This window comes from Thunnus albacares, chromosome 17, assembly GCF_914725855.1.
Source record: "Thunnus albacares chromosome 17, fThuAlb1.1, whole genome shotgun sequence".
NCBI classification, from domain to species: domain Eukaryota; kingdom Metazoa; phylum Chordata; class Actinopteri; order Scombriformes; family Scombridae; genus Thunnus; species Thunnus albacares.
Window position 1 is genome coordinate 12304104 of NC_058122.1, and position 20792 is coordinate 12324895.

The window sequence follows — 20792 nt, forward strand, 5'->3', positions numbered from 1 at the left end:
TATACAAGTAAAGAAATATATACAGTATTTTTTTTTTAAAGAAGTAGACACCAAAAGTAGACATAACCTTTTAACAATTTCAGTCTATTTTTAATTTACAATTCATTACATGGACCAAAGACAGATTGTGAAATCTAATGTTTTTTTTGTTTTGCTTTTTTGTTGTTGGATGATATTTAATTTATTATTACACAAATTTAACTATTGTAATATCTTATCCTTGACCCATGCAATATTAGACTACAATGTGTTTTTCTATATGAATACATTACTATTTTAAATGTCATTTTAAACAAAATCATAGCACCATTATAAGTTCACTAAATTAACAATATATCATGTTTAAGTATATATTCAGTCTGGAAACTTATGAGGAAAGACCGAATGTTTCACCTCAAAGTAATAAACAGAAGTAACAAGAAATATACAATTGTTTATTCAACAATATGCAAATAAATGTGACTCATACGGAAGTGAAGTGTGTGTCTGTGTGTCAGTGAGAGGACAGAAGAGCTTAGTCTCTGACAGAGAAGTTGTTTGGTGTTTAAATGTGTTTGACTTAAAACCTACTTCATCCTGACTCTTCTTCACTACAAAGATTTCATTAAACATTTTTATCAGTATTTCATGATACTAGAGCTTACTAAAAAAAACAATTTCCTGTTTTATGCAAAGGTGAAGTAAAATAAATAGTATGCTCATCCATTCAAAGAACCATAAACAGTGTGCAAAAAATATTCTTTGTAATTTTGCCAAGAAATAAAAAATAAAACTGTCAACTACCTCATCAAGATTTAAGACTATTACTCCAGAAGATAAACATTTCATTCCTCTACACAAATAATAATGAAAGTTTTTCATACAGTCAGAATAATATCTTGAAAGATTCAATATTCAAAGGTTTTATTTATCACATGCTCATACAATATGTGCAGTGAAACATAGGGTGGCATACTCCTGAGGCTGTGCTAGAACTGCTAGTGTGTAATAAAGGATGCTCATTAGAATAAGAAAAAAATATAAAGCATAAAAATTCAAAGATAGACAGAATTAGAACATGCAAATGTGCAGCGAAGTGCAAAAGATTAACAAGCACAATGTGCGAGAAGAGGCCAAGGATATACAGGGGTCTGAACAAGGACAGAAACTTTTCTGCTTGAATACTCTGTTCAAACTTTTTTTTATATCCTCCCCTTCTCCTGTAGAAATAATCTATTTATGTTTAACTCAGTGGACTAGTAAGAATAAATTATATGTATTATGGTTTTATGCTCATGAAACAGAGCTGTGATACTAAAACGTTCCATTTTAAACCTGTAGAGGGAGGTCTATGCAAACTTTTCAGACTCTATGGGGAGATTTTGAATCAAGGGACATCAGTCCTGAGCAGCAGCAAAGTGGATCCCCCCAATGGAGTCCAGACACTGGTGGTGGTGGTGGATAAAGCTGATGATGTGGACAAAGTGATGCACTGATCAATCTGCAAACACTGAGCAGTGATGGGGAGGTGGTGGGGCTCCATGAAAGCACTATGGCAGAGAGGGAGATAACATATTTAAAAAGACAGATGCAATATGATAGGCTGACCATGAAGGTGTGTCACCAAGCTTTTAGTTATATGTGCCCAGCTGATGAGTTGATGTCTTAATTGACAGGGGACCCAGGGGAATAACAGCAAGGAAATTATAAGTGTGCATGTGTAAGGGATGGGAACGGCAGATAGTTTGAGAAATAATACTACATATCTGCACATTCAAAAGATATTCTTCCTGACTGAACTTTATCTAAGCTACATTATGTTGGTGATTAAAATAATAGAATATTAATATAATTGTATGTTCTCGTCTGCTGCACATTATGCTCACAGGGAGTAATACATTATTTTTAACTCATTTGAATAAACCATGCATGTTAAAGTGTCTCATGTCTGAACTAAGATCAACATTTTTACATCATTCAAAAGTAGAGTGGTTGTGGTGTTAATACTGATACATATTTTACACATATTAAACTAAAACAGTCAGACAAACATCATATCTAAGGACTTCCAGGATTGAAACCTGAACATTAATTCCCCAGTCTCACCAAATTACTGAGATCCAAGTCCAATCCAGTTGTTTCCTCCCTGCAAGGATTTGTCAATGCAAAACTCAGATGTCTTCCACCTCTACTTATCTGACTGCAGAGAGGATGACAGAGAACAGTGGACACACAGTTTAACATGATGGACTATAGGACAGGACTGCTGCTTTTAAATCTGCTGGGCAGGTGAAAGTTTTTAGATTTTCATTGGTAATTTTGATTCAAATTGTAAACTTCATGCATGTTATGGCTTATTTTCTGAGTTTGACAGATGTTGGTGCTCAGACTCTGACAGAATCTGAAGCCGTATTTAAAAAGCCTGGAGAATCCCACAGATAGACCTGTACAACCTCTGGATTCACATTCAGTAGCTATGCGATGAACTGGGTCAGACAGGCTCTTGGAAAAGGACTGGAGTGGGTTGCTTATATCAGTAGTGGTGGTGGTACTACCACATACTACTCTCAGTCAGTTCAAGGCCGGTTCACCATCTCCAGAGACAACAGCAGACAGCAGCTGTATCTGCAGATGAACAGTATGAAGACTGACGATTCTGCTGTTTATTATTGTGCTCGACACTCGCAGTGACTGGAGTTGGTTGATCAGCTGTACAAAATCCTACAAAACTCATCTTTACCTCAATTATCTCAAATGAATAATGTCCTCACTTCAAGTTGTCCAAGAAAATAATACACAATATCTACACATAACACATTTGGGGAACCACTAATGGTTGAATTGGTTAAACAATGTATTTCCCGTCAGCAAAAATGTTTAATTATTCCATAACAGATCATCATTAAGACTCAGAGAAGACAGTTGTCAGACAGTAAACTGAATTTATATAGTTAAATTGATTTTATAAACATCTAACATGTGATTTACAGGTCTGAAGCCCGATGATGATCTTTTCTTCATCTGCCAGAGTTTAGAGTGGGTTTAATATGCACGGAGTACTAGAAAGGCTTTGAATATATATGTAACTCCTATATATGTATATATAACTCCTCCTACATCACTGCTTTTAAAGTCATATTCAAGATCTTCAGTATATATATATATATATATATATATATGTGTGTGTGTGTGTGTGTGTGTGTGTGTTCTCATCCTTGAATTTGACTTTAAAAGCAGTGATGTAGGAGGAGTTACTGTAAACAAATTCTCACTAGGGTCCAGTTCACATTATATTTAAAGAGATTTAATGGATTTGAAAACATACTAAGCACATTGTTAACATGGCTTATAGAAAGCTGACCTCTTGGTATTTGCTCTGTTTGTTTCAACTGCTGTTGAAGGTCAGACCATAACAGAGTCTGAACCAGCAGTTAAAAAACCTGGAGAATCCCACAGACTCACCTGCATAACATCTGGGTTTAACTTTGGAAGCTCAGTGTGGAACTGGATCAGACAGGCTCCTGGTAAAGGACTGGAGTGGATTGCTTTGGTACACACAGCTAGTACTCCTATCTATTACTCGCAGTCAGTCCAGGGTAGATTCACCATCTCCAGAGATGACTCCAGCAGTAAGGTCTATCTACAGATGAACAGTCTGAAGACTGAGGACACAGAAGTGTATTACTGCGCCAGAGACACAGTGAGAGGCAGTAATAGGAGAGTTATACGAAAACTACTTCCTCTATTTACCACCATCACTAGAAACACTCAGTTTTGGCTATTTCACATTTATTACAATGCTGATTTGTTTTCATTATCCAGAGCAGGAATCCCAAAATATAATAATATAATATAACATATACCATAGCTATTGATGTGGATATTTTGAGCGATGGTCAGCACCTCAGTGGAGAAAGCGGACATGAGCCTTTGACGTCTTAATGCTGAAAATGTTTACTGAAGCACTTGATCAAGGAGAACTGAAATAGCAAACAGTGAAGTCTTCTGTAACTGTGATGCTGTCTCTTTCCGTTCTGCCCTCTGAAAGTCTGAGTCTTAGTCTTTAACCTCAGCAGATCAGCCTACAATATGAAAAATTAGTCTAATTGGTTCACTAGTTTCTAAACAAGGAACTGCATTTTACCTGTGTTACTTCAGGTCACGTTGCCTGGAACTTCAGGTCACTGTCAGCACATTCTGGTTTGAATGTCTGATTGTGTCAATAGAATCTATGCATTCACCTATCTGTGTTGTCTAGGAAAGCCCCCTCTGACCTTGGTAACCATGGCAATGCTGATTTACCCTTTATCAGACAGGCCTCTGCATCCCCAGAACATTACAGAGGGTTACTTCGAGTCTCAACGAGAGGAGAGAATGTCTCCTTTCTGCTCAAGAATTACAGTGTGACCTCAAGGCCCAGGCTTGACCCAGTGTAACCCAATTTGTAACCCCTAAAGATGGAAAATTCCATAACAGCTATAGTTATAGTTATTGTATATGTTATAGCTATAGTTAGAACTATAGCTGTCCAAATCCTGCACCAGCACTTTTTTAAAAACATGTTTCAATACCAAATGCATCTCAAAAATACATTTGATTGTAAAAAACAATTTATTTGTAAAAAGGAGAAAAAATGGCATTTTTGTGAAACTCTTTACATTTTTCATTAAATACAGGATTGAATAAGTGATAAAACTGCCAACCTTAATAAACCGTTTCATAAATAGGTTAGTGATGAATATTTAAATATTTGATCTGGAATCCAGGCCTTGAAAAGCTGCTGTGAAACAATAATTAAAAAAAGAAATTGAAAAAGGCTCAAGACATATATTACACATGCAGCAGCAATTTTTACAAAATAAATCCTAACAAGTTAATTCACTCTGTAATACTAATAATAATGATAATAATAACAGCTTCCTCTATTTAGCTCCAGTTTGTCACACATTCTTATGCTCTATATTTGATTCCATGCAAACTCAGTGATCTTCCTTGTTACGCAGTTATAAAGATTTCTCATGAGACTGTCAGTGGAGGTGAAAGAGGATCAGAAGCTCACATCTCTTCAGCTTCACCATAAACCATGTTCTCTGTAGCTCTGCTGCTGCTGTTGGCAGCTGGATCCTGTGAGTCTCTCTGGATTTTTCATAGTCAGCAGTTCTTCTTTTGCAGTGTAACTTGATGAATTGTAACAAATTTCTTCTTTTAACAGGTGTGAAGTGTGAACAGTTGACACAGCCAGCCTCAGTGGATGAGTTATGACACAGATGTCAAAGATTCACTAAAGAACAAGTTCAGTGTCAGCTGTGTTTCTGTCCTCTGGAGACACAAACAAGCAACACATACACACAACACAGGACTGTGAGATTATGAAATAAAAAAAACATTTAGAAGTTCAGTAATTAGTTACTTAGTACTTTAATCTTTCTCTCCACCATTAATGGCTCACAGTAGATTCTGCATTTTCAAAAATGCAAAATGAACTATAAAACAAATTCAACTACAGTAACATGTGGTCTTTCAAAAGGCCTGCATCTGACAAAAGTTTCTCTACAGTAACGTCAAGAGTTTTAATCAAGAGTTTAAAATCTAATCACAGCAGCATTACTGTAACACTCTTTCAGTGAATTAACCATTTATATGGTGATACTGATGACCATATAATGCTCTCAGTATGTTTGGCCTTTTGCTCCTTGCCAGACAGATGGATGAATATCAGAATATTTAAAGGCCTATATTGTTGTTTTTACCCCTCACATACTTTACATTAGTGCCTATTATTTCATTAATTCAATTATCTGCTCGTGTAAGTAAAATATGAGCATTTTTTTGTTTGGATGATAATACAGTTGTGAACAGTTTGCAGTGTGTTTTAGGAAACCCTGCATCTGTTAATTCAGAGTTGGCAACAAAATCTTGCAACATTTCATCTGTTATGTATGTGCTTCTAATTATTATTACTTTTATTTTCAGATCAAAAGTCTGATTTCAAAAGACATCATGCATGAATCATAACGCATTTGGCTGGAAGCACAAATACAGTTTATACTGTAATTTTAACAGCCAACCAAAATGCTGGCCAAGTCCAGTCTAGTTGTTTCCTCCCTGTGAGGAGGAGTCAATGCAAAACCTTGATGTCTTCCACCTCTACTTATCTGACTGCAGAGAGGATGACAGAGAACAGTGAACACACAGTTTAACATGATGGACTATAGGACAGGACTGTTGCTTTTCACTATCTGCTGGGCAGGTGAAGATTTTCACTGATCTTAAGCTGAAGTCATCTTCAAAAAGTTAAAAACATATAACAGTTTTCTTTTTGTCTTGACAGGTGTTGATGGTCAGACTCTGACAGAATCTGAACCAACAGTTAAAAAGCCTGGAGAATCCCACAAACTGACCTGTACAACATCTGGATTGTCATTCAGCAGCTATGGTATGGCCTGGATCAGACAGGCTCCTGGAAAAGGACTGGAGTGGATTGCAACTATCAGTAACGGTGGTGGCAGCAAATACTACTCTCAGTCAGTTCAAGGCCGGTTCACCATCTCCAGAGACAACAGCAGAGAGCAGCTGTATCTGCAGATGAACAGTCTGAAGACTGAAGATTCTGCTGTTTATTATTGTGCTCGACACTCACAGTGACTGAGTTGGTTGAGCAGCTGTACAAAATCCCACAATACTCATCATCTCTGGGCTGATAGACTCTGAGAAAGAACTATATTTTTATTTAATCTTTTGTTGTTGATTTTGTTTTTAATGAACTCATAACACAAAACAGCAGAGAACAGAACAATTATGTTGCTAAAATCATTGTTCAGGTACATTAATATCTGTATCATAGTTGAAATCTAATGTAGGTCACAATATGAGAGTGAAAAATAATGTTGCAGTTCTTGTAAAAAAAACAGTAGGGGCAGTCACTATCAACTTTCTCTGTCAGTAAACTGAGACACTCAGGTCCACTTTTCTTGCTGATCTAAACTAAATGATGAACTGAGTTAAAGGTTTTCACATTCGTGAGCTTGCTTCAACACATCACAAATAAAACATTTTAACTGTTGGGTCAGCAGTGACTGCAGCTTCATCTGTTTAACTTTGTGCTTGTGAGACATAGTGATGAAAGCTGGATGAACTCGTCATACTGCAATAAAGAAAAGAAAATTTCTTGGCTCTTGGAGGAAAAACTAATCTTCTTCTCAAGCATTATTTCTCTCTCAGCAATAATCCACCTCACTAAGGTGACTGATCATTTTTATATGTTTGGTCTGACAGTGCAGTTTGTACTGTATGTGTGTCATCTAAACATCCAAATTCATGTTATACTAATAAACACATCACACATTTTTACTCCCACTTTCTCACAAATTAACAATTATGAAAAAATGACTAAGAAAAGTAAAAAGAAAGATGGAACAACATCTATATTGTTGGTGTCTTAGTCTGTTTTTAACACACTTTCTCTCTCAGTACAACACTACTCTTCTGCTCACTGAACTTTACTCTTGATGATTCTTACCTTTTAACACTGTGTCTCCAAAATCATGCCTGCACAATATATCCTTCACATCAGCCTTTGCAGTTGCAGACTCAGCTGAGTTCCCATCATGACAGTTATACAAAGCTTCTCCCTTATTTCAGGTGAATGAAGTCAGTATCCAGCAGAAGAAGAGAAAGGGAGCTTTAGGTGACTGCTGGCTTCCTGTCATTTAAGCTCTGTATCTGTTTCAGCTGCTCAGGGTCAGTCCCTCACCTCCTCAGAGCCAGTGGTCAACAGACCTGGAGAGTCAATCACTCTGTCCTGTAAAGTGGAAGGACTTGCTCTAGCTTGGCTGCACTGGATTCATCAGAGATCAGGGAAAGGACTGGAATGGATCGGATGCATTGATGGCCGAACTGGCACAATATTTGCTCAAAGTCTCCAAGGCCAATTTTCCATCACTAAGGATACTTCCTAAAATGTTTTGTACTTGGAGGTGAAGAGTCTGAAACCAGAAGACTTTGCTCTTTATTACTGTACACGAGAGCCACAGTGACACAGGAGACTACAAAGATGTACAAAAACTGACTGAAAACACTAAACACTGTATAAGAAGTACTGAAGCATGTCAGGGCTTTAAAATAAAATTCCCATTGAACGATAGCAAACAATAAAACATGTAACATTTAGTCCTCTTAAGGGGGCAGATCACTTTAAATAAGTCAGTAGATCTGATTAAACATTTCTGATTATTCACCAGCTGCTATACGACTGATCCAGATTATTTAAGAAGAGTCTCTTGACAATCCCTCTGAGTTTGTCCAGTAATCTTACATTGCTTACTGGGAATTGTCCTGCAAGAATTTATGAATACCTGGTTTTGACATTTTAGCCAGTAACGTTTATATGCGGGAAGCTATTGCAGTTGTGCCTAAACTACTGTTGTGGTAATGTTGATAACCAAGTTACTCAATTTAAAACATGCCACAGTATTTTTAAATGTATAGATTTAGATTGAAACCTCCTGGTCTGTAAATATTTAATGTAGTTTCACCAAACTGGGAATCAAGAACACTTTAGTTGTTTCCTCCCTGTGAGGAGGAGTCAATGCAAAACCTTGATGTCTTCCACCTCTACTTATCTGACTGCAGAGAGGATGACAGAGAACAGTGGACACACAGTTTAACATGATGGACTGTAGGGCGGGACTGCTACTTTTAACTATCTGCTGGGCAGGTGAAGACTTTTAAGTTTTCATTTTAACTTCATCAAATCAAGTTATAAGCTTAATGCATGTAATTAATTTATTTTTTGTCTTGACAGGTGTTGATGGTCAGACTCTGACAGAATCTGATCCAGTGATTAAAAAGCCTGGAGAATCCCACAGATTGATCTGTACAGCCTCTGGATTCACATTTAGCGACTACCAGATGAACTGGGTCAGACAGGCTCCTGGAAAAGGACTGGAGTGGGTTGCATACATCAGTCAACCAAGTGGTAGCACCCAATACTACTCTCAGTCAGTCCAAGGCCGGTTCACCATCTCCAGAGACAACAGCAGACAGCAGGTGTATCTGCAGATGAACAGTCTGAAGACTGAAGATTCTGCTGTTTATTATTGTGCTCGAGACTCACAGTGACTGGAGTTGGTTGAGCAGCTGTACAAAATCCTACAATAGTTCTCCTTACTAGGATGATAGATCACAACAACTATCTCATATGATTAATGTCTTCAGTTTAAGTAGTTCAAGAAAATTTTGTAATTCCTCTACTCCTATTCATCTTTGGAGAACAATGTGATATTTTTTGGGGCCTTAAAGATACATTTTACAAGAGAAAAAAATATTTATAATAAGAGAAATATATCGCTTGGATATGTAAATCATATTAACAGACAGAACTGTCTTCCTTATTACCAAAGAGCTTAAATTAAGATGTCTGACACTCAAGAGATTACGATCAGTTACAGTTTTTGGACTCAGTGTTTGAACAAGACAGAAAAGTTTTTTTGGTTTTTTTTTTGTTTTTTTTCCCTTTATTTAGTGCAGAGTGTGAATAACACAAATTGAGTGCAGGACAAGTGATTAACATGAAACCCTTATGACACAGGACAGTACATACAGGAGGAGCAAAAAGGACCAAACAGTAACCCCAAGAAAACAATAACATGAAAATAAATTAATAAATAAAAATAAATAAATACACTTTTGGCTTAGTACAAAATACACGTGGTGTGTGTGTGTGTCTGTGTGTGTGTCTGTGTGTGTTAGTGTTGGTGTGTAAGGATATAAAGGGAAGAGAGCAGAGGGAAGGAAAGAGAAGAAGAAAGAGAGGATAAAAAAGAAAGAAGAAAAAACAGAGAAGAAAAGAAATGGAAAGCTGCAGCATTGTGGGGGATCTCTGGTTTGGAACCAGGGTGAGAGACAGAGTTTTTTTTTTTTAATTTTTTTGATTATTTAATTTTTTTAATTTTTATATTTTTAGTGTGTTTTAAACCTTTAGCTTAAAAGATAAGATGATCACTGAATTAAAACATTAGTTGTGCAGTTAAATATTTTGTCTAAATGTTTAACCTGAGAGTTAATTGTTAACAGTCTGATTATTTCACCTTTTCTCAGTTTGCAGAATTAATAAGAAATCAAAGCTTCAATATTCACTGAATATAAAACAGGATGTTTAGTATGGCATCAATGAAGTTTCAAACTACTTCAGCAACAACATTAAACTGTTAAAACTGTCAAATTATCTCACAGACACCCCACTAAAGATTGTTTTAAACTAATATAATTATCTTTTTTAATTAACTTTTAAGGAAAACAAATAGTTTTATGCAGATCATCACACAGGTTTCAGTTCCTGAACATCTGTTCAGAGTCTCCAAGTTTGTCTGAGCTACATGTCTGTGACTTCAAACATCTGCAAAAACTGAAAACATTCAAACTTTTGTATTCAAAGCTCCAAACCTCCATCTAACCAGAACAAACTCAAGTCTTCATGCTATTTGAGTATTTCCCTTGTTACTTCACTGCAGTAATTAGATAGATATATACTGTACATACAGACACACAGTAAAATATTTGTCGATTGTTGACACTTATTTTTTCGTTACTTTAAAATATATATTTTTTAATCTTTCTTTCTCTTTCTTGTCTTCATTTTTCCTTTCTCACATAGATTTAGAAAATATGAAATAAAATACAACAAAAATTACAACTAAAATAGTAAAATTTTGGCTGTAAAAAAACTCTATCAGAAAAAATTCGCATTAACCTTAAACTTTATATGATTTTTAAAAATTAAAATGATGAAAGAACTCAGGTCTATATAAATGTTCTTTATAACAATGTAATTCAACAATAACTTTATTTGATTCAATTATTTCTTTCTACTTCAGTCTGGATTTGAGAAGAAATGCTGATCTTTTCACCTTCAACAGAATCCATTTAAATAAAATGTAATCAATGTGTGTGTGTGTCAGTGAGAGGACAGAAGAGCTCACATCAGTTCAGCTTCAACATCAACCATGTTCTCTGCAGCTCTGATGCTGCTGGGGTGCGGTTGAGGTGTGGTCCTGCTCCTTAAACTTCGCTAGTAGCTTCAATACAAGCAGAAACTATTTTAGGTGTTTGTCTTTTTGTTGATGATGGGGTGGATGACAGGATTGCTGCTTTTAATGATCTTCTAGGCAGGTGAAAAAGGAACAGATGTCCCATCTCCCTGCTTGAAATCGAGTGATATCGCATCTCTTTCATTGTCCACTTCAAAAACCTCCTCAGTCACCAGTCTGTCAGAGACCTGGACCTGCAGCGAGTCCCAGAGCAACGAGCACCACCAGGGCGATGAGACGGGTCAGTATTTGACGAGAAGCTGCAGTGATGCATAAAAACTGTATCGCAGCTTTGCTTTGCTTCGCAGTTAATATGCTACATTTTGTAGAAATGTTAATATGCTACATATCACACGTGTTGAAACGTAGATATTCAACGTTTCTGTGGTTTGCAGAAACGTTCAATGCCAATGTTTTGCTCTGGCGATTGGGTTGCTTGTGGAGGACTCCGGTCGTGCGCAATGAGTGCAATATTCAATTATTACAATAACGTACTTTCATCTGTAATAAAGTGTTGTTATTTTATTTTATTTTTCATGCAAGTGACAAATATGAAACTGGTCAGACATGGATGTAAATGGTGGATGTATTTGAAAAAATCAGCTGATTTGTTGAATTTTTTTTTTAAAAAAAAGCTTTGTAGCTCACAAATATTGAAGTTAAGAAAGTCACTTTATCTTTTTTTCTAGTTTTTGGATGTGCTATTGTATCCCACATTGATGGGTAATTAATGAAAAAAAATGAACACAAATTAAACTATAATAGACTGCCAGTAAAAGAGCCACTCCCTCCCCATGATACTCTGATGCAAATCTTCAGTGTGTGTAGTGTACTTCTGTCCTGCTGACTGGTCTTGTTGTTTACTGAAATCTATAGCAGAGATGTAATTAAGATAAGAAAATAAACAAAGATAAAGTGCATGATGTTCAGAGCTATAATGACCCACACATAGAAAGGAAATACTAGTCCCTTAAACATCAATGACAACAAGGATTCTTCTGCTTCTTTTGTGTTCATTGTTATGTTGGTGCTTCAGTACATTGGATGGAAGCTGCAGGGAAACAGGTGACTTGCACAGAGCTTTAATCACTAACATCTCCCTTCTCACAAGTGAGTAACTTCTCTTGGATATCATAGAAAAATAATAGTTACCATCCCTGTTTTAAAACTCTAGGGGGCAGCCAAGTACTGATTAGGTTTAACATCAGTAAAGTCCATAGTAAGCAATGGCAGGGAAGGAAATGAGTTACCCACTTTCTGCCATGAAATAGCCAAAATCTATTATAATGTCCTATCCAGTTATGCTGTGCACCACTGTGCACCATGTGCACACCCATGGTCATTTGTAATGCAAATAGGATCAAATGATATAAATTGTATCGATAATTGTTGTGTTAATGTTGATAAATAAGTTACTCAATCTGAAGAATGACAAAATTTTAAAACAGCACCAACATGGATGGGTCTTGCTTCCTGGTCAGTAAGCATTTATTCTAGTTTCAAAAAGTGAGATCCAGTTGTTTCCTCCCTGTTAGGAGGAGTCAACGCAAAACTTTGATGTCTTCCACCTCTACTTATCTGACTGCAGAGAGGATGACAGAGAACAGCGGACACAGTTTAACATGATGGACTATAGGACAGGACTGCTGCTTTTAACTATCTGCTGGGCAGGTGAAAATATTCACTGATCTTAAGTTGAAGTTGTCTTCAAAAAGTTAAAAATTTAAATAACAATTTTCTTTTTGTCTTGACAGGTGTTGATGGTCAGACACTGACAGAATCTGAACCAGCAGTTAAAAAGCCTGGAGAATCCCACAAACTGACCTGTACAACATCTGGATTCACATTCAGTGACTACAGCATGCACTGGATCAGACAGGCTCCTGGAAAAGGACTAGAGTGGGTTGCTTATATCAGTGGTAGTGGTGGCAGCACATACTACTCCTAGCCAGTTCAAGGCCGGTTCACCATCTCCAGAGACAACAACAGACTGCAGATGAACAGTCTGAAGACTGAAGATTCTGCTGTTTATTATTGTGCTCGACACTCAGAGTGACTGAGTTGGTTGAACAGCTGTACAAAATCCTACAGTACTCATCATCTCTGGGTTGAAAAACCTGACCTAATTGATGTGATTAATGTCCTTAGTTTAAGTAAATCAAGAAAATTATATAAATCCTCTACTCTTGCTCATCTTTTTGAGAATCATGTGATATTTTGTTTGGCCTAAATGATGCATTTTCTAAGAGAAAAAATATTTCTAAAAAGAGAAGTATATCACTATGATGTATAAATCATATTAATAAACAGAACTGTCTTCCTTATTAAGAAAGAGCTTAAATTAAGATTTCTGCCTCTCAAAGTTTATGATCCATTACAGGCTTTTGGACAAGAAAGACTTGAGTGTGTTTTACACACTTAATGAAAACCATTCTGTGCAGTTAAATGTTTTTTCTAAATGTTTAACCTGAGACTTAATTGTTAAAAGTCTGATTATCTCATGTTTCCTCAGTTTGTAGGATTAATATGAAATCAAAGCTCAAATACTCACTGGATATAAAAGAAGCTGTTTAGTACTGCATCAATGAAGTTTCAACTAATTCAGCAACAACATTAAACTGTCAACATTGTCAGCTTATCTCACAGACACCCCACTAAAGATTGTTTTAAACTAATATAATTATCTTTTAAGGGAAACAAATAGTTTTATGCAGATCATCACACAGGTTTCAGTTCCTGAACATCTGTTCAGAGGCTCCAAGTTTGTCTGGGCTACATGTCTGTGACTTCAAACATCTGCAAAAACTGAAAACATTCAAACTTTTGTATTCAAATTTGTATTCAAAGCTCCAAACCTCCATCTAACCAGAACAAACTCAAGTCTTCATGCTATTTGAGTATTTCCCCTGTTACTTCACTGCAGTAATTAAATAGATATATACTGTACATACAGACACACAGTAAAATATTTGTCAAAAACTGATTTTTGATTTTTTTTTTACTTGAAAATAGTTGTATCTTTCTTTTTCTTTCTTGTCTTCACTTCCTTTCTCACAGAGATTTAGAAAATATGAAATAAAATACAAAAAAACAATACATTTGTTTTGATGTATTTTATTGTAGCATTATTGTATACATTACATTACAACAATAATAGTAAAATGTTGGCTGTAAAAATCTCTGTCAGAGAAAATTCTAATGTACTACATTAACCTGAGGTATCTTTATAACCTTTATATGATTTTTAAAAATTAAAATGATGAATGAACTCAGGTCTATATAAATGTTCTTTATAACGATGTAATTCAACAATAACTTTATTTGATTCAATTATTTCTTTCTACTTCAGTCTGGATTTGAGGAGAAATTCTGATCTTTTCACCTTCAACAGAACCTATTTAAATAAAATGTAATCAATTATTGAACAATATGCAAATACATGTGATTCATAAGGAAGTGAAGTGTGTGTGTGTGTCAGTGAGAGGACAGAAGAGCTCACATCACTTCAGCTTCAACATCAACCATGTTCTCTGCAGCTCTGATGCTGCTGCTGGCAGCTGGATCCTGTGAGGAGCTTTCAGTGGATTCACACTAATAAACACATTAGAAACACTGAATAGTCAGATGAATGATGGAGATAATGTTGATTTCTCTTTCCACAGCTGTGTACAGTATTGATCTCACCCAGCCAGACTCAATGGTTGTGCAGCCTGGACAGTCTTTGACCATCACCTGTCAGGTCTCTGGTTATTCTCTGACTGATAACAGCTATGCACCAGGTTGGATCAGACAGCGTGAAGGAAAACCAATGGACTGGATTATACATCGGAGTGGAGGAGGCGACCTTTGGCAAAATAATGCTCTGAAGAACAAGTTTCTTTATTACACACACACCTCTAATAGTTCAGTGACATTAAAGGGACTGAATCTGCAGCCTGAGGACACTGCTGTTTATTACTGTGTCCGCAGCCCCACAGTGATACAAACCACCAACAGACCTGCACAAATACCCAGAGATTCATGTGACTGAAACACACACAAACATGTTTTAAATATGAACATTAATAAAGATAGTGCTAAACTTGATAACAATTTGTATTTATGGAATTCACAGAGCCTCTATATCTTTGAAGACAGAAACAAATAGGGTGCAGATTTCCTTTTTTATTTGGCTAAACTGGAATATATGAATTTGCTACATCATGAATTAAAAATTGTCAATGTTGAAAAAAAAAGTTTTGTTCACCTTCTCCACCAGGTCAGATATTAGCTAGCATGAATTTGATATTTTACATTTTCCTCTGTTGTTGTAGATACTCTACTCATGAAAATGTATCTGTGTTGAATATTTCCTTTTTAAACCTGTAGAGGGAGGTCTATGCAAACTCTTATAAAAATACAGCAATAGCAACTGTCATATAATTTGGAGCAGAACAACTAGAGGAGTTTTATACATTGTTAAAACACTCTGACCAGAAAGCACTGAACCACAGTGTTTATTACAGAATGAAAAACACAATTGTCTGGATTTTATTGTTTGTAGTTACTATTCATTGTAAGAAAACCAATTCTTTTGCTTCTTTTGTAAATGTCAAACCTGTGATTTTCAAGTTTGATGAATGATGATCTTCAATTTTTTTGCTCACAGGAGTTCAGAGTGAGATCAAACTGGACCAGTCTCCCTCTGAGGTGAAAAGACCTGTAGAGACAGTGAAGATGTCATGTATCATATCTGGTTACAGCCTGACAAGATACTATATTCACTGGATAAGACAGAGACCAGGTAAAACTCTGGAGTGGATTGGGAGGATGGACACAGGTTCAAACTCTGCTAGCTATGCCAGCTCCTTTCAAAGCCGTTTCAGTACCTGGAGGTGAAGAGTCTGACAGCAGAAGATTCTGCTGTTTACTTCTGTGCTCGAAGAGTCACAGCGACTGAAGACAGTGAAGCAGCTGCACAAAAACCTCCACAGACACAACATTTGACCAGAGATGAAGCAGTTTTCAAGTAGCAGTATGTTGGTGACTAAAACAATAGAATATTTATATTATCTTCTTATCTGCTGCCAATTATGCTCACAGGGAGTAATGAGAAACTTGATAACAAAATAAATCATGTTTAAATTGATTTCAATAAGCCATGCATGTTAATGTGTCTCATGTCTGAACATGAATTTAATAGTAATACTTATGGACACATTTTACACACATTAAACTAAAACATGTCAACTAACCAAACACATTTTGAGAACCATTAATGGGGTTTTGAATGGGGATTAAAAGTGTATTTCCTAACAGTGATATGAATGTACAAATAATAATACTAAATAAATTCCATATAAGAGCCTCAGTAAAACCATTTCTAACCATCTAAACTGAGATTTAAGAGTCTGAAGGCAGTTGATGAACATTTCTTTGGAGTGGGGTTAAAACTTCAGTACAATATACACAGAGAACTGCAAAGGCTGTGAACTAAGAAGATAAATGGTTGTCAAAAGTGTTTTTCAGTTGTAAACACACTTAACTGTCCACATTTTCCACTGTTTTGTTTACTTGTCTTCAATGTGATAGCAAAGATCACATTCACGTAAATTATTTGACCGATAAGCCAGCAGACATTTTCTACCTAACTACAGCAAATATATATATATATCTTTTTGCATGTGGTTATACAAGGTTTCAGTTCCTTATTTAATTTCCATTAGAACAAACATCTGCAATATGCAAACACTAAAACCCATAAAAAGTTTGTATAAATCAGCTGCAGCAAACTCAAGTATCGATACTATTTAGATTATTTTGCTTTCACATCTCTGGTGTTTGCAGTAACAAAATAAAATTATATAAAACTCTTCATAAATATATGAAACTTTAGCAAAACAAATCTTTCTTAAATGTTTTAAATGAGAATTTCATAGTTGTCAAACTATATAAATGCTGTTTTATTTTGTGTTGTGTTCTCAACTTTAAACTTGACTTTCAAAGCAGTGATGTAGGAGGAGCTCCTGTAAACAAATTCTCAGGGGTCCAGTTAACATTATACATGAAGGGATTTGAAATACTAAGCACACTGTTAACATGGCTTATAGAAAGCGGGCACTCTTGGTAGTTGTTCTGTTTGTTTTAACTGCTGTTGAAGGTCAGACCATAACAGAGTCTGAACCAGCAGTTAAACAACCTGAAGAATCCCACAGACTCACCTGCACAACATCTGGGTTTGACTTTGGAAACTCAGTGTGGGTCAGACAGGCTCCTGGTAAAGGACCAGAGAGGATCACTTTTATACACACATCTAGTTCTTCTATCTATTACTCCCAGTCAGTCCAGGGTAGATTCACCATCTCCAGAGATGACTCCAGCAGTAAGGTCTATCTGCAGATGAACAGTCTGAAGACTGAAGACACAGCAGTTTATTACTGTATTACCGACAGTAATAAGAGAGTCATATAAATATCACCTCCTCTATTTACCACCACCATTTATTACAATGCTGACTTCAGTGAATATGGTTTTATTTTCAATTACACAAAATATGACATTAAATATACATTTTAAGGACATAAGTAGCAATATGATCCTCCTTAAAAATTATAGTAAAATTAAATTGTATAAAATTATATTTGAATTTACAAAATGTTTCAATTTCTCAAAAATACATTTGGGTATCAATAAAATATTTTTTTGTACAAAAGTAGAAATGCATTATTTGAAACACTTGACATGTTTCATTAAATACAGGGACTTGAGTTGATTAAATGAGTGATAAAACTGCTATCATTAATAAACTGTTTAGATATAAGTGAGTTGGTGATGAATATTTAAATATCGGAATCAAGGCCTTGATTCTACGTCTGTGAAATAATAATTCAAAAGGACACTGAAATTATTATTTCAAGACAGTGTGAAGAAAATAATATTAATAACAACTTCCTCTATTTAGCTCCAGTTTGTCACATATTCTTATGCTCTATATTTGATTCTATGCAAACTCAGTGATCTTCCTTGTTACGCAGTTATAAAGATTTCTCATGAGACTGTCAGTGGAGGTGAAAGAGGATCAGAAGCTCACATCTCTTCAGCTTCACCATAAACCATGTTCTCTGTAGCTCTGCTGCTGCTGTTGGCAGCTGGATCCTGTGAGTCTCTCTGGATTTGTCATAGTCAGCAGTTCTTCTTTTGCAGTGTAACTTGATCATTTGTAAAAAAAACATTTTCTTCTTTTAACAGGTGTGAAGTGTGAACAGTTGACACAGCCAGCCTCAGTGACTGTGCAGCCAGGTCAACGTCTGACCATCACCTGTCAGGTCTCTTATTCTCTTAGCAGCTATTACACACACTGGATCAGCCTGCAGGGAAAGAACTGGAGTGGATGAGTTCTGACACAACTGTCAAAGATTCACTAAAGAACAAGTTCAGTGTCAACTTAGACTCTTCCAGCAACAGAGTGACTCTAAATGGACAGAATCTACAGCCTGAAGACACTGCTGTGTATTACTGTGCCAGAGACCCACAATAACACAAACCATCAGCAGACCTGAACAAAAACCTCTCAGGCAGCCACACATCCAACAGACACTTACAGTAGAGGACAGATGCAGCTGTGTTTCTGTCTTCTAGAGACACAAACAAGCAACACATGTACAGTACAAAAATCACCTGCTAAATGTAAACATCATATTTAGGACTGTGAGATTATGAAATAAAAAATACATTTAGAAGTTCAGTAATTAGTTACTCAGTACTTTTATCTATCTCCCACCATTAATGGCTCACAGTAGATTCTGCATTTTCAAAAATGCAAAATGAACCATAAAACAAATTCAACTACAGTAACATGTGGTCTTTCTAAAGGCCTGCATCTGACAAAAAGTTAGTTTCTCTACAGTAACCTCAAGAGTTTTAATCAAGAGTTTAAAATCTAATCACAGCAGCATTACTGTAACACTCTTTCAGTGAATTAAACATTTATATGGTGATACTGATGACCATATAATGCTCTCAGTATGTTTGGCCTTTTGCTCCTTGCCAGACAGATGGATGAATATCAGAATATTTAAATGCCCATATTGCTGTTTTTACTCCTGCATATACTTAACATTAGTGCCTATTATTTCATTAATTAAATTATCTGCTCGTGTAAGTACAGTATGAAAATATTTGTTGTTTGGATGATAATACAGTTGTGAGCAGCTTGCTGTGTGTTTTAGGAAACCCTGCATCTGTTAATTCAGAGTTGGCAACAAAATCTTGCAACATTTTTTCTGTTATATATGTGCTTCTAATTATTATTACTTTTATTTTCAGATCAAAAGTCTGATGTCAAAAGACATCATGCATGAATCATAACGCATTTGGCTGGAAGCACAAATACAGTTTATACTGTAATTTTAACAGCCAATCAAAATGCTGGCCAAGTCCAGTCTAGTTGTTTCCTCCCTGTGAGGAGGAGTCAATGCAAAACCTTGATGTCTTCCACCTCTACTTATCTGACTGCAGAGAGGATGACAGAGAACAGTGGACACACAGTTTAACATGATGGACTATAGGACAGGACTGCTGCTTTTAACCATCTGCTGGGCAGGTGAAGATTTTGATCTTGAGTTGAAGACCATCTTCAAAAAGTTAAAAACTTATATAACAGTTTTCTTTTTGTCTTGACAGGTGTTGATGGTCAGACTCTGACAGAATCTGAACCAGCAGTTAAACAACCTGGAGAATCCCACAAACTGACCTGTACAACATCTGGATTCACATTTAGTGACTACAGCATGAACTGGATCAGACAGGCTCCTGGAAAAGGACTGGAGTGGATTGCTTATATCAGATATGACAGTGGCAAAATCTCCTACTCTCAGTCAGTTCAAGGCCGGTTCACCATCTCCAGAGACGACAGCAGACAGCAGGTGTATCTGCAGATGAACAGTCTGAAGACTGAAGATTCTGCTGTTTATTATTGTGCTCGATGGCCACAGTGACTGGAGTTGGTTGAGCAGCTGTACAAAATCCTACAATACTCATCCTGATAGGCCTCAACTACCTCATATAATGATGTAACTTCATTTAAGTTGAAAGTAGTAGTATAGTTGTCGTCGTTTTAAAACCTTTTAAGGCTGCACAAGTAAAACATGACGAAGTGCAGATTGAAACTTAATAAGCTGAAATATAAAAGCCAGACAAAACAGTACTTAACAAAGAAGAAACAAAGACCACAAACATGTGGACAATCATTCACACTTATTCACGTAAATAAAAGGTTATCACTCAGATATCTATGTTACCAAACTATCATCACAGTATCATCAGTCATCTATATCTAAATCTGCTCCTTCTTCTCCCTGTTCATGTCACGTCAGTGCTGTGAGTGCAGAGTGTATCCCAGCATACACAAGTTGAAAGGCAGAAACTGCTAGGTATGTTTGGCAGAGATTCAAATACAACAATATTTCTTTATTCTTGGGATTCATATGTGAGTTACTGTATATGTTGAAATAGAAAAGAGTTACAGTCCCTCATTTTAAACTCTAGAGGGCAGACAAGGACTGACTGTGTTAATGATCACAGTAATGATCTTGGATTGAAATGATAGTGATGAAAAGAGATTGTTTCATTTGTCTTGAGCACAGTTAGTGTTAATATTTTCACCCTGATAGATGGGATGGCACAGTGGTTCAATGTTTAGCACTCTCACCTCACAGCAAGAAGGTCCTGGCTTCAAATCCACTGTGA

General features: G+C 36.1%; 2 pseudogenes and 4 gene segments (V, D, J or C); all 6 read left to right on the plus strand.

Annotated features, from left to right (window-relative positions):
- Window positions 1–2088: 2088 nt before the first annotated feature.
- LOC122966934 lies at window positions 2089–4032 on the plus strand (annotated as a pseudogene).
- Window positions 4033–8646: 4614 nt separating this feature from the next.
- LOC122966544 lies at window positions 8647–9261 on the plus strand. The segment is given in 2 exon segments: window positions 8647–8695; window positions 8783–9261. Coding segments are annotated over 2 exon segments (366 nt in total).
- A 569-nt stretch (window positions 9262–9830) lies between these two features.
- Window positions 9831–14038, plus strand: LOC122966936. The segment is given in 3 exon segments: window positions 9831–9875; window positions 11145–11307; window positions 12821–14038. Coding segments are annotated over 3 exon segments (402 nt in total).
- Window positions 14039–14555: 517 nt separating this feature from the next.
- LOC122966493 lies at window positions 14556–15119 on the plus strand. The segment is given in 2 exon segments: window positions 14556–14632; window positions 14729–15119. Coding segments are annotated over 2 exon segments (411 nt in total).
- A 1-nt stretch (window position 15120) lies between these two features.
- Window positions 15121–17541, plus strand: LOC122966938. The segment is given in 3 exon segments: window positions 15121–15139; window positions 15715–15930; window positions 17206–17541. Coding segments are annotated over 3 exon segments (546 nt in total).
- A 506-nt stretch (window positions 17542–18047) lies between these two features.
- On the plus strand, window positions 18048–18592 carry LOC122966555 (annotated as a pseudogene).
- Window positions 18593–20792: the final 2200 nt, after the last annotated feature.